Here is a 15,113-nt window from a genome sequence, read left to right as displayed (position 1 = left end):
AGACTCAGGAATTATTCACTCATTTAAAAGATACACACTTCACAAACTTCAGCTTACTGATTATAATGTATTGAAGTAAATGTTTTAATCTAACATTTTCGCTTAATGAACAGATCTGGGAATGCTGAAAGAGAAATGCGTTGCATGCCTTATTTATTTGTTTAATTAGGCAAGTATTTGTTAATCTTGCTCTCTATTTCTCTCTCTCTCTCTCCTTTTTTCTTAAATTTTTTATAACGCCAATTTTTCCTAAAACTAAGAACTAACCAGGGCTTACCCCAAACTTCTCAACAAAACTCTTTTGCTTGTTTCTCGCAACAATTAGAGGGGACGTTAGTAATAGTTGACATGCACAGTGTCTTCTGAAAATAAGCCCTAATTCGTCTTTCGGGCAAAAAATTAATATAAGACCTGGTCTTATTTTCAGGGAAACGTGCTATCTCAGAACAAAAATTTTCAATTTTGCTAACTTTTAAAATTATACGTAATATAATAGTGTTGTTTAGATTTAATAGTGCAATAATATATTTGAAGACGTATATCGAAACAATAAGAAATTTCTTGACAGCTTCGACTATTTTTGATAAACATACACAACAACAACAACAACAAAAACAATATAGAAGGTTGCCCACAATAAGAGTAGAAGACTTTCATTGTCCCTACTGAACGACACTTTAACCGTTGTTATGTCCAGGTACATTGATGGGTGCATTGGGATTGTTCTTGATATAACATTATCAAACATGAGCCTTATAATACTGAAGGTAAAAGTGACAGCTTTCTGGGAAGAGCTCATTTGAGGACTTTCCCACTGCCCAGTATAGCTCCTCAGTAATAGTGAAACTGCAAAGACGAGGATTTAATCAGCAAGGCTGGTGTGAGTCTCATGATTTGACAACATACCCAATACGTCCCTGCGGTGCGTAGTCGGTCGAAAATTGTGAGAACGTGGCTCCAGCATGTTCGAAAGTCCAATACAATGTGCACCGTTAGAATAGCATTGACAGAGGGCAATCTTCCAATGCAGAGAAGTTTGGTCATATGACAGTATGTCTCAAAAGGTACGGTTTCCAACATCATTCGAATGAACTTGCGTTCGAAGCGCTTCACAGAGCGCCTCATCCAGAAAACAATATGAAACATAATTCGAAGGGGCCAAGTAGAAATGGGTGTATGCCGTAGATAAGACCAACAGAGTTCGATCCATTTTCTATCGTCAAACAGACCACAACATTTATTTTCACTTTATGCTGCTGTACAAGGGAAAGTTTTCCAAGGGATTTGTGTGGTGGTGGAGTATTGCAGTTGAGAACTTGTTACTCGTCGAAATGCCTTCCAATACCAAAGTAATGCAGCTTACGTCCAGGAAACCATCATGAACCCTCTGAATATCACACACATCCCTCAACTGTACAATAACGAGACCACAAATGTGTAGATTCACATGGACGAAACTTCCAGCCATACCATTCGATCAGCCCAGGTATTCTACGCAAGAACGATAGTAGAGACGGGAATTCGGGTGACCCCATTTTCATCTATCCCTGTAAAATTCCTGGACGCCCCACTAATGGACTTCTGTGGGTTTGGATTCCTCAAACAGGCACTTGCTCAATGCCACCCCTGTACCCTACAGAGTCGGAAAGATGCCGAAGTGGTATGGCGCGACATGTCCCTTCCCTTGTACGCAAGTTTGCTGCAGTGGAAACTACGCTGCTCGGCGATCGTTCGAGCCCTTGACCGTCACATCGAACACAATCGATAGTGAAGAAAGGAGATTTACTAGCCAGATAAGTGGTTCAGAGTCAGGAAGTATTCTGTATAATAATAATAATAATAATAATAATAATAGAGCGTGATTCAAAATGATGTGAACGATTACAACTCCTTATAACTTTTTTATTAATCATCCAAAGAGCTTCAAATCTTGCAATTAAATGCTAAAACTCTCCAAGCTTTTGTGATTAAAAAAAATGAAAATAGTACATCACAAATGTTCTATGGAGGCCCCGTTTGTTACCCTGCATACATCTATTCGGTATTCCAATTCCGCCCAGACCCGTTTCAACATGTTTGCATCAACAGTTTCCACTGCAGCAGTGATGCGCTCTTTCAGTTCATTCACATCTTGGGGTAGAGGGAGTCTGTAGACAATGTCTTTTAGATGTCCCCACAGAAAAAAATCGCAGGGGGTTAAGTCCGGTGATCTTGGTGGCCAACGTAGAAGCTGATGATCATTTTTACCTGACCGCCCAATCCAGCGGTATGGCAGTCTGTTGTTGAGGAAATTTCTGACATTGTGATGAAAGTGACATGGAGCTCCATCCAATGGATAGATGAAGTTTGCGCTGTCATGTTCGAGCTGTGGTATAAGCCACGTAGTAAGCATTTGTAGAAATGTTTGTCCAGTCACAGTTCCTTCGTCAAAGAAGTACGGACCATAAACTTTTGAAGATGAAATTGCACAAAACACATTCGTCTTCGGTGAATCAGGCACAATTTCACAGATTTGGTGAGGCTTCTCAGTTCCCCAAATGCGAACTCTTCCGTCACATGGAACATAGCCTCATCGCTAAAACAAAGTTTGCCCAAAAAATCATCATCAACACTTGAAATAACTCACAAAAAGTTTTGTGACACGTGTGATCATTTGGTGTTAAGTGTTGTAACAACTGCACTCGATACGGATACATCTTTATGTTTACGCAGTACACGCCAAACAGTTGTTTGAGGCATTTGAAGGTCTTTGCTAACTCTCCTTGTTGACTTTTGTGGGCTGCGTTGAAAACTGGTTCGAACCCTTTCGACATCTGCCTCAGAAGTGGACGGCCTACCGGGCGATTTTTCTTTACAAATGCATCCCGTTCTGTTGAATTTGTCATACCACTTACGTGTGGAGTTCTTTGATGGTGGATCTTTATGAAATTTTGTGCGGAACTCGCGTTGAACACTAACAACAGACCAACAAACGGGAAACTGTAAAACGCAAAATGCTCTCTCTGCACCACAGGCAGCCATCTTGGAACTAATCACTCTGCCACCTAGCAGATAAATTTTAAACTACTACGCTCGTTCCAAACAAAACTTGAGGATGATATTGAAAGTGTTTTCATAGGAAAGTATTTTTTGAGATTTCATTGTTGATTAGTATTATCATCTGTTGATTAGTATTATCATAGTATTACCACCTATAGAACGTTTCCTTATCGTCCACATCATTTTGAATCACGCTGTAATAATATAATAATAATAATAATAATAATAATAATAATAATAATAATAATAATAATAATAATAATAATAATGAATAATTAAGATAAACTTCCCTATGCACATGTTTCTTGAATCTTATATAACATTTCGTTGTCATTGTTCAGACTACTTTGTGTAGCCATTGCCAACCTTTTTAAAGATAACCGTTGTACATGCTGGAAAATTACATTTCACTGTTATCATCTATTGAAATGTAGGGTGAAGCCGGGTGAATAACAAGAGTGCGGCAAAATTCTGATGCAGTTCCTAGTCATAGGTGAGTCTATAACATGGGCTTGGTGTAGCATTGCATAAGCAGTATTCGCGTGATCAATTTCCGCGAGGTTTCATAAGTGGATATCAGGGAACTTCTTTGAAACAACTTGACGATACAATGAACGTTGTCTCAGTTTTCCTTGGCTCTAAGTCACCAATCCCCGCTTCTGTCCTGTCTTAGCCCACTTGACCCCACGGTTAGTTTCTTTACTGCACTGCATTAAGGTTTTTGCACTGTAATGGTTGGTTGATTCAGGCGCCACGTATCGTCGCCCAATTTAAACCTTCTCGGATAAAATACCATTTTCACACTGCTTCCAGCGCTTCTATATGCTGTTTTGTCTCTAAAAGTTAAAGATTCTTTTTTTTTAATTCTGGGCAGTTGTTATAACATTTGTAACTTTAGCGATACAAAATACATTAATATTAATATAATTAGACTTTGAAAGTAGCGTGTTTCATATTGGATATCCTTTTTAAAGAAAAATTGGAAATAAAACTTGCGAAATAGAAAGTCTTCCTCGAAATTCAGCCAAGCCTATTACAAATATTTATAATCATATTGTAAATGAGCAGCCTTCACCACCGAAGGTTTGCGTTATGTTAATAGTTAAATATTGGATACTACTCAAAATATATGTCAAGTGGCTATTTCAGTTTCTATATATTAATTTAGTGCTATATGAAGAACACAGTACACAACTGCTGTTATGGAGACTTAAACATTTATTCCATATAATATGCACAGTCGATAATTTTCCAAATGATACATATTACCACTCAAATTAAGCTGCTTCATTTCATTTAATTTTTGAATAAAAAGAAGCACTATAATACGAATAACCCAATGTATCAAAACTACCAAGAATTCTGATATCAATAAATATAAAACGAAATCGGGTAAGTACATTGACTAATGCCTGCGTTAAACAAGGCTAGTGGTTGTTTCATAATTACTTTCTTCCACATCAACAACCACTCCGCTTGACAAAGCAAAAAAGACCTATCCAACAAATTTCTACAAACGGACACTTTTACCTAACCGATGCAATTACTACTGTCGGTGTTCAGGTTATTCTCGGTGGTTCGTCCGCTCATGCTTCACATTCATCCACCACTCTTCTGTGCTACACGGAACGCGCCTACCACACTTCCGTGATACAGGATGTATTAACGTCAGTGCACCACACTCAGAGCGATAGAAGATCGGTTTACACACTCCAGCGATACATGATATTCCCTCTTTGCCCATCCTATTCCAGTCCCTCGTCATATCCACCATATCTACAGGAAATCCATCACAATAAACAATGCAGAACACATGAGATCGCCTACCATGCTTCCAGCAATACAGGAAATCATCCACCACGCTTTCCGTAATACAGGACTCTCTACCATGTTTCCAGCGATACAGGATACCATCCACCACGCTTTCCGCAATACAGAACTTTCCACCATGCTTCCAGCGATACAAGAACCCCTCCACCATGCCTTCTACAATACATAATCATCAGCTGGAAAGCTGAACTTAGGTTAGCAATCAACCTTGACGTAGTTTAACCTGAAACCAGTACACTAGCACATCCTTGGTTACAGGTCATTATTCAGTTAAATTACATGACTTATATTTACTTCCATTCTACTAGTTCTTTCCTTCTTTCTAGCAAGCGAATTTTTTTCCTCAAAATTGCAGCTACGGAACGCCAAAGTTTGCATATCAACCAATTGCTATAAGCATAGAATCTTTTGTGCGACTGCATCATTTTGTTAATAAATATTGAGTACTATTCAACATATATGTGGAGTGGCTGTTTCAGTTTCAGTTTCTATATATTATTTTAGTGTTATATGAAGATCACAAACCATGTACTGTTGCTGTGGAGAATTAAACAGTTGTTTCAGTTATTCCATATAATATGTACAGTGGATAATTTACAAATGATATATATATCAATTAAGCTTCTTTTCATTTAGTTCTTTAATACAAAAAGCACTATAATACGAATAATCCAATCTATCAAAACTACCAATTCCGACATCCATATATATATAAAACGAAATCAGATAAGTATAGAGACTAATGCCTGCTTTAAAGTGGTTTTTCATAATTACTTTCTTCCACATCAACACCTTACAATTGAGATTTCGTGGCAGAGAATTTTCTTCTTAGGCGGTTCTCTCCTTTCCTCTATTTCTGTTAGTGCATTAGCATTGAGCTGGTTTCGTGTGTAGCACCCATTTGTAGCACAACATTTTCCAGACAGTAAAGGAGGAATAACAGTCAACTTATTTTCCTTTCGTCTTGAGTTGTCAATGAGAGTACTTGTTCTTTTAATATTTTATTTTATGATTATCTGTGACAGAGGACAGATTGTTATAGAGACCATCATAGAATTCTCATTAACAACCCAAATACTTACATAAACTTAGTTTTTTATTTCTTAGTAACCTTCTCACATTGTTGTTCATGTGATTAAAAACATTGTTAATGTCGATATTAACTGTTTATTTGTTACAATACTAGCACAGTGGTTTATATATATTGCTATTCATCACCGTTTTAATAAATGTATTAAGAGTTGAACAAATTCAATTTCGAATAAGCATTTCGAAGTACCGTAGTTATAGTCATCTCGATAATAGATATTTTGATTTTTTTGTAAATAACATCTTATAGGTAATATAGCTCGTGCTTTCTAAAATGATTCTATTTATTTCTTCACTACAAAAATTTCTGCGGCATCAATACACTATCTACGTTTTATTACAATCGTGACGTCATACGTTGACATACAATACATAAACAATGTCTAACCATTGTATTTCGTAGTATTATCTAGAATTAAATCACTATGAAGTCCAAATTTTAGTATTGTTCTTCAGTTTTCCATTATTATAGGAAGCATAAAGAGGAAAACAGCAAATTCACAGTCTATTCTTAGTTGCGACTCCTCGTCAGATTATAGATATTCATACTTATGTTACATGATCATATATATCAATTATTTATTATTATTATTGTTAAATATATGATACTATAGTTTATACTCATAATTTTGTATTTTCTCGTATTAGGCTGATAGTACTCAGTTTGAAGCTATGAAGAAATCACTGGCAGAGAGGACAGAAGAACAGTTGCGCGAAATACAGGAGCGAAAGCAATCGTAAGTAGCAATATTTTCAGCTATTGTTTATTTTATATTTTGTGTGTAGTTTTGATTATAAGTCAAACACCCATGAATACCCATCGGTTTGTACTATTTTGTCACTTTTGACAAGAATTCTTAATTTAATTTCCCATTGACCTATTGAATTTATATTTATTTTTGACGAATCACAGTAATCTTGTACTGGTTAAGACTAAATATGTTTTGGCAATTTAATATATTTAATAATTAAATCTGAAATAAGAGATCAGAAAATTTAATAATAAAATATTAACATATATACACAGAGGTTGTTCAGTCTACATTTGGCCAATTTCGACTTACCTAAAAATTTAGAAGAATCCATGGCGCTAGGTCCGTAAGTGCTCGATGTGTTTCCCTTGGTTCCTAACAATAGCCCGATAGCGTAATTTCCACTGTAATAGGTTTCTCTGAAGAACTGGGAAGGGTATATTGTCCCATTCCTTTTGCACAGCTTTCCAAAGTCCTTCCACAGTTGTCACACGCCGTTTTCCCAAAGCCCGCTTCAGCAATCCAAATCCACAATAGTCCATAGGACTTGCATCTGGAGATTTAACAGGTATCTCATTGAAAGGTATAACCTGTATACTACTTGCCTCCTCCCTCTCCCTGTAGAATGCGAGGAACGATCGTGAGGTATGTGATGAGGCCTTGTCCATGTGAATGTGCACCAGATTGGCGTCATTTCCGTACATTATTGGGATCTCATGCTCGTAGATCGGCCGCATGATCTGCTACTAAAAATACTGCGAATTTATTTTGCAGTTCTTGGCCACCCTACGAATCTTCAGTTTACCTCGGTAACAGTAGCCATAACGACCATAAACCCTTTTGGGAAGAATTCTTTACAGACACGGACCCACCTTCTGAAGTTCTTGGTGCCTTTCTCTCGGTACACGATGGCTCTCTGTTTGCCGCAGTCGGAGTGGTAAATCCATGCTTCATTGAGCGTTAGGACATACATCCACCTTGGTTTTGCCAGATGTCGTTCGTACAGCTTCCGGGCGTTACACTTTCGTTCCTTTTGGTGGGCATCCGTGAGAAGATGGCCGCGAGATTTCATGACTTTTTCCAGCTTGAATTGATGGTGTAATGTCCGGCTCACAGTCCCCAAAGACACGTCAAGACGATTAGCCATACACCTTTGTGTTGGCGGATTTTCTTGCATTGCCATTTTGCGAAGTTTCCTCTGCATGGTGGAGGTGGCCTTGGTGCATTCCTGCTTCCTAGGCAACTTCGTTGGCTATCCAGATGGTGAAGCTTCGTTGCCCTTGTACTTTTTAATATCATTTTTTATTCCACTTAAACTGATGTTGCAACCATTCTTCGTGCACTGTTTTCTAATGACAGAAATACTAAAGTGGGCATCATAAAGAGCCGCAACATAGCTTTCCCAAAACCGGCTTAGTTTGGGCGGCATTTTGGTCAGAGCGGAAACCCACACATTTGGAAACAAATTTGACACAACACTCACAACAATGATCCTGTTTTGTGCGTTATTGTCGTTCGCGGGAAACAACTCCGTTCCCAGGAAGCCACTGCACAACACTGCAGGACGCCACGAGCCAGTTCGGGTGAGTCCATTCTGCCCGGGAGGGGAAAGGAACGAAATCGGCCAAACGTAGGCTGAACAGCCTTTGTATTATACAAGGCGTAAGAGAAAACCTGCGGAAGAACTTCGGAGGAGATTCCTTACACTAAATAAAACAAAACCTTCCAGAAGAATTACAAGTCTTTGGTAGCGAAGGATATGTGATATCCTGTCCGTTCCATTTTTAATAGCTGTAACTTTAAATTAACCATAACATGAACTAATGTCGATTAAGCACCAAATTAAGAAAGTTGGAATTCATTTGCGTCATAATTTTCAGAGTAGACATTTTGAAAATGACTTTGAAACCAGTTCTTTTTAGTTCTCAGCCATCTTTCGCAAATAACTTGTACAGTTTATATCTACTAAAATAAATGTTGAATTCGTAACAGCACGGACCGTTAAGTATCCGTTACAGTTGTGTGTATTTTCTTGTTCTTTTGGTGTTGTTATTCTTAATTTGTCCATTTTCTTGTTTTAACATTACTTGTTTAGATTGTAATTAGTTATGTATTGAGTTCGTAATTAATTGTTTTGAATTTAGAGAATTTTGAAAATGCCAATTTCTTCCTAATCTATCATAAAATAACGAATTGGAAATAATAACTTTAATCACAGCGACATTTGCGTTTCTCTTTATATATACAATCTTGTTTGTTTAAAATGTTACATTAATGTTCTCCTGTTCTGAAATACCATTGGAAAGATAGCTTTTCTTCGTAGTTTTCTGTTAAAAGCGAAGAACTAAATTTTTGAGTCACGAATAGAACTATATATTTTCGTAGAAATTGCTATTTAGATATGATTTTTAAAAGAATTGGTTTAAGTGATAATTATGCATTTCTAAGCGTTTAAAAAATCGAAATTGTTAGAATCAGTCAACTGGTCTGGAAATCATATATTCAAAGTCAGAAACTCTTGATTAAAATATATTACACCAGGTATATCGTAGACATATTTTACAGAACTAATTCCATTTTATTTGACGAATCTGTAGGCTTCATATTAAAACTTTTATTGAAAGAACGTATTTTCATGTTTGTTCTGAGTCTGAACAGCTTAGAACCTGACTTTGAGACAACGCGAACATCTTATCTTTCTTTCCTGCGACACTCATGTTCTACAATGTATCTGCAATCTACACGATCTGATCCTGCATCACTGACAGCGTGAATACATAAGGGCCTCGAGCGCAGCTGAAGTAGAGGGCAGCACAAATTGTACGGATATGATAGTAAAGGTTAAGTGCTACCAGACAAATTACCCTACTATTGAAGTGGTTATTGCAACTTGAAATGAATTCCTTCTCCCGGAAGCAGAAAATTGTACGTAGCTGTTTGATCTAACTTGAAGCATCGATATTGATATTATCTTGGTGTTCAAGCAACTGTTCAGACTTATCATTCATGTGTATCACTATGCATCGCAATCGAGTTGTGAACTATAGATTTTAGGTAATCATGGGGACTATTGAAAAACATAAAACAAGAGAGAAATGAAGCCTGTTATGTTGAAGAAGTTGCTAATAGTCACTCTTAACATGTTGGTAATCATTTCTCGTCCTCTGCTGCTGGAATAAATATGTATAATTTATCAACCAAGAAATACGGCAGTTTTGCTCCTCAGAGGTCATCTACTTAGCAGATATATGGACCTGAACAAATGAAGTAGACAGATTCTGTAACAATAAAAATAGAATACATTACTGAATAATCATTATCGCACGACGTTCATTACTGTGTATATTATCATTTCATAATATAAATTAAGTTTTCAGCAACTGGTATACCAAATTTCCCAACGATGAGCTGGGAAGGCCTGCAATACATACTTCAAACCGTAGTCTTTACTTACAAAATACTGTAACTTTTAAAAAATACTCAATTTTATACGTTAGCCGTTTGGAAAGAAAGAAAGAAAGAAAGAAAAAGAGGCCAGTTAGGAACAACCTGCATCATGAAATTTTCAAGAACAATACGTAAATTTATCTTTACTCAGAAATAACTTATTTAATAACTAAAAGATCCGTTTTACTATAGTTCGCGATAACCATCTATTCGTAACATAGATATATTTTTTTAAAAGATTAAAACTACCGTCCTTGTTAATTACATAAGTAACTTATGTTCATTTCAGTAACAGCAATACGATTATGGTTAGCAATATATTAATCAGAATGTATCATGTTTAAAGTCATAATGATGCGAGTTCGTTGCAGATTCTAACTTTGCACTTCCCTCCTGTTTTCTGGTAGGGGGCACAGTGGATCAATGGTAGGCCCTTCATCTTTGGTGCGAGGGATTCCTGGGTCGAACCCAGCCTGTGAGAGTTTGTGGCGAACAACAGCTTGACAGTCAGTGTGTTTTCTCGTGGTTATCCCGTTTCCTCTCACATTCTACCAATTCTTATGGTAGAAACTAATATGCTTCTACTCCAAGTTCATTACTTCCGTCTGTTTATGAAAAGATGCAGACATGTTTTGTACGAATTGATTAAAGTAGCTCCCTCTGCTCCATATGCTCCGGAATATCTACCCATAGTATCATTTTATGAAACGTGTGTTCACTGAGTTTACAGATTTGACATAAATTTCTTCCACTTCGTTATGATCACCATGATATGCAGCACAGTTCCACATGATGATAAGGAGTGGAAGTAGAGTTTCTTTATCCTTAATTATGCATTATTGGTGCTACGTTGATATACATTACCACAAACTTGAGTCACTTACCTCACTTCAACACACTACCAATTTCCCAAACGAATTGCCATTTTGAAAAATATTCTCTCAGATTTATTGATCAGAAGTGGACAAACTTGTACCTATTAGGCATTTTCAAGTAAAATTAACTCTTATTTCATTATCTGGAACAGTGAGAAATGTATTTACATGAGCTTTGTACGTAGATACAGACGTATGAGCCGCATCCAAAAAGTAAGTTCCGAAAGTGCCTTAAGATGGCACGAGTGATCAAAGCGGAACGCATTTGCACAGGAATGGAGGAGGAACACAACCATAACCTGGCCCGAGCGCAGCTGTATGAATTCAGTGGTGAGAAAACTATGGTATGGTTAACATGACTGCGCACATACAACCTCTCGCCGCGTACGAGATACACGTGTAATCAGATTTCTCTACGCTAAGAAATTGTCGCGTCAGAAACCCACTGGCAGTTGTGTGAAGTATATGGACCGGATGTGTTGAATGAAATTGTAGTCACAAGATGGTGCAGACAATCACAGCAAGTTGCATCAATGTGCACGACGAATACTGTAGTGGCCGATTGTCACCTTCCTGTTAGTAATGCAGTTGACTGTAATTCAACTAAAAAGGTTTGTGGGATGTGGGGAAAGGTTTCAGTATAGTTGGTTGTATTTGTAATTTAAGTATATCGTCATATTAATTGGGAAAGCAATGAAACCTTGTTAATTAGCATTACAACCTAATTACTATTAAAAGTTTTCTAACAGAAATTTACGCCGGAGAAATGGAATGGAATGGAAAGTCGTAACTCTTTTGTCAATACGACAGGAGACAGAAGTGTTGAATCGAACATATCATTGGAATTGAATTGATATTAAAGCTCCAGTCGAAGAACGTGCTTCAAAAAGCAAGGACTGACTGTTCTATCTAAATTTGAATATAGGGCCGCGGTGGCTCAGTGGTAGAGCGTTCACCTCTGGTGTTTGCGGTCCCGGGTTTGATCCCAGCCCCCGCCAAGTGAACTTTGTGGTGGACAAACACCGTGTGCGTGGATTTTCTTGGCGTTCTCCCGTTTCCTCCCACTTCTTCATTCCACCATTTCATTCATCATTCATCATCATCGTTTAGCCTAACTGGCATAACCATGGAATGTAAAACTTAAAGATTTCATTTCATTTTTTAAATTTGAATGTCCAATTTAGAAAGTATTTCTCTGCACGAAGGGTGAAGTGAAAGCAAGATCTTGCAAGGTTGAAGGTTACAATAGAAGATATATATATATATTGCCCGTCGATGTTCAAATGCGTTAATACCGCTGGTAAAAAGTGATTCGTCGAAGGCGTGTAAAATTTCATCTATGGCATGCATGACGTCACCATCAGTCTCAAAATGAGGACCTTCCAACTTCTTTTTGAGCTTTGGAAAGAGATGAAAGTTTGGAGGTACCAAACCAGGCGAGTAAGGTGGGTGGGGACCAACATAGCCGCAATCATGAATTGCGGCCATTGCGATGACTGACTTGTGGCTAGGGGCATTGTCTTGATGGAAAAGCACACCTGCTGTCAGTTTCCTACGACGCTTCTGCCGAATATTATCACGCAGGTGCATCGTAGAAGACATGCATAGTATTCCCTAGTCACTGTTCGGCCCTTTGGAAGATAATCCACCATCACTATCCGTTCTGAATCCCAGAAGACTGTATCCATCACTTTTCCAGCTGGGAGCAGTGACTTGACCTCCTTCAGAGGAGAAGATGAAGAGTGTTTCCACAGCTTGAAACTTCATTTAGACTCTGGTTGGTAATGGTGGACTTAGGTCTCATCTACTGTTACGAATCGAGTGCAAAAGACATCTGGATTTGTCCGGAAGAGATAAGGATTGTCCCTTGAAATGTTGCGTCTGGTGAGCTTTTGATCAGGTGTTGAAAGTTGTGGCACCCAACACGCGAAAATATTGCTCATTCCCAGATGCTGGGTGATAATTCGGTGACCGCTTGCAGTAGATAAGTCCACTGTCTCAGCAGTCTGATTCGCCGATCATTCTTGATGATTTCATGCACTTCGTCAATTGGGCCTTCCTGATTGGGTGGCATCTTCAACGGAGGTTCTCCCCAAATTCGGCTGTCTATTTATTCACTGTGATATATGAACGGCACTATCACTTAAAGTAGCAGCCATGTCTGCGTGGAACTCCTGCAGATTAAAATCTTTCTTGTGGTGATATTCAATAAAAGCTCTCACCTTCAATTTCTCAATTTGGTCACACTTCGTTGACTCTTCTGTCTTTCTGAACCTGTAACAACAGAATAAAAGCCGAGCCGATATTAATACCGAATTTGGTATTACATCATAGGAAAGTATGATATGTCTAGTTCTAATATATCTTGGTTAGGCTTAGAATTTATGTAACAATCCTACAAATTAGCTGTGCATAAGCCAAGAACATATATACGGTAAATTTAGTCACACAATAAATGGGAAAATTATTACTGGCCCATTTCATTTCAAATCGTACACGTGATAGCCAAATGTGTACCATGATCATTTTGAATTCTTATGAAAAAAATATATATTAAAGATGAACATGGCTAGAATACAGAAACAAAATAGTTTTGGTCTCTAATGGTTTGCAACAGTGTTGTAGCCTCTTAAAAAATCACCACACATAGTTACTTTTGCAGCAAAGTGAGGAATTGGCGTTTTGAAGGTATTATTAAAAAAGAATAAAAAGTGCCAGAAACCTTTTTTGTCGTTTATTTTATACTATGTTTTCAACTCTTCTAAACCATACCAAACACAGACATTGAAGGTGTAACATAAACCGTAACAAAATTGTTGAACTTGGAAAAAACTTTGTTGTACATATATTTTGGATATTTCTCGTGCCTAAATGAAAACACACAATATTTGTTTTATGCTAGGAATAAATACTATGGAAACATGACATTACAGTAAAAATATTATTTCCAACCTATCTGTACACCACAAGTGAGAATTTAGTATGAAAAAAGTGAAAATTTCAAAATTGAACTATTTTCAAAAATTAATACCTCAAAATCCCCATCTTGAATTATCGTAAAAATTACACAAAACATGCACACAACATTGTTCTCCAATTCTGTAAAGACAGACTTGGTATTATTTTTCTGCGAAGAGAGAGGAATTTTTATTTTGCACCTTACACAAGTTGTGAAATAATAGTAAAGTAGTGAACAAAGTGTGGGATTAGCAACACTGCTTTTGATTTAAATTCCACATCCAAGGTGTTATATCACCATAGTAACAATGTAAGTAAATATATTGACCAAGAACAGGTTCAGTAGTTACTAAGACTTATTTTATGTAAACACTCACCAGTGTATCACAGCTGTGCAAAAACGTCTTCTGTAAGCTTTAGTTGGGTTGCTGAAAGTTTGTGAAGACGAGGAGAGCGTCCAGTGGGAATAAGGGAATCCATCTTAAGTAGTACACTTCTTACGGGAATTCTACAGATTTTGCACTGCAGGCCATTGTAAACCAGTTGCAGTACCATGTGGAGTTATAAGAGATACCGTAGCATCTTCCAATTTGAATGATACGTGCGTTATTTGTCCCACCCACGACTGATTGTTTAATACACACGATACAAAATCACGTACACACAAATCCATCACAGTATACCAGGGCTGGATTAACCCATCTGGAGGCCCTGGGCTAGAAAAAAGTGTGGCCCCTGCTGACTTCTTCTAATACATTTCTGTGTAAGTACAGTAGGAAAGTTAAGAGAATATGTTTCATATTTTTGGTCATATTTGATTTTATGATGATGATTGTATCTTCATGATTCTTTTTAGATAGACAGTTGAGATTTTGATCAGAGTGGAGGCCCGGGGCTATAGGCCCTCTAAGCCCTTCCCTTAATCTGACCCTGCAGTATACGAAACTAAAAACGAGATTTCTTTGTATGAGCAGCAGTTCTGGCAATGGAAATTTAATGTGATACAATCTAAAAGTGACTGGACTGAATTCCGGTCACCGTTTTCACATTCACCTACTCTTTCCTTTTCATTGAACGATATTCTTCGATAGTACACTTGTCTAAAAACGGAAATGTTGTATTC

The 15,113-nt window shown here is 37.4% G+C and overlaps 1 protein-coding gene across 3 annotated transcripts in view; it reads left to right on the top strand.

The window, feature by feature from the left end:
* The window catches only part of Klp98A (kinesin-like protein 98A), a 289,085-nt gene that overhangs the window by 222,294 nt on the left and 51,678 nt on the right, over nucleotides 1-15,113 (top strand). For all 3 annotated transcript variants that reach the window (XM_081730769.1, XM_081730768.1, XM_081730767.1), the window contains one exon: nucleotides 6,607-6,695. In XM_081730769.1, the coding sequence (XP_081586895.1) occupies nucleotides 6,607-6,695 (89 nt within the window). The remainder of the gene's footprint in view (nucleotides 1-6,606; nucleotides 6,696-15,113) is intronic.

The sequence above is a fragment of the Thermobia domestica genome, chromosome 11 (genome assembly GCF_964235325.1).
Source record: "Thermobia domestica chromosome 11, izTheDome1.hap1.1, whole genome shotgun sequence".
Classification (NCBI taxonomy): Eukaryota; Metazoa; Arthropoda; class Insecta; order Zygentoma; family Lepismatidae; genus Thermobia; species Thermobia domestica.
Note: the sequence above shows the minus strand (reverse complement) of the source record. Positions and strands in the feature narration are given on the sequence as shown.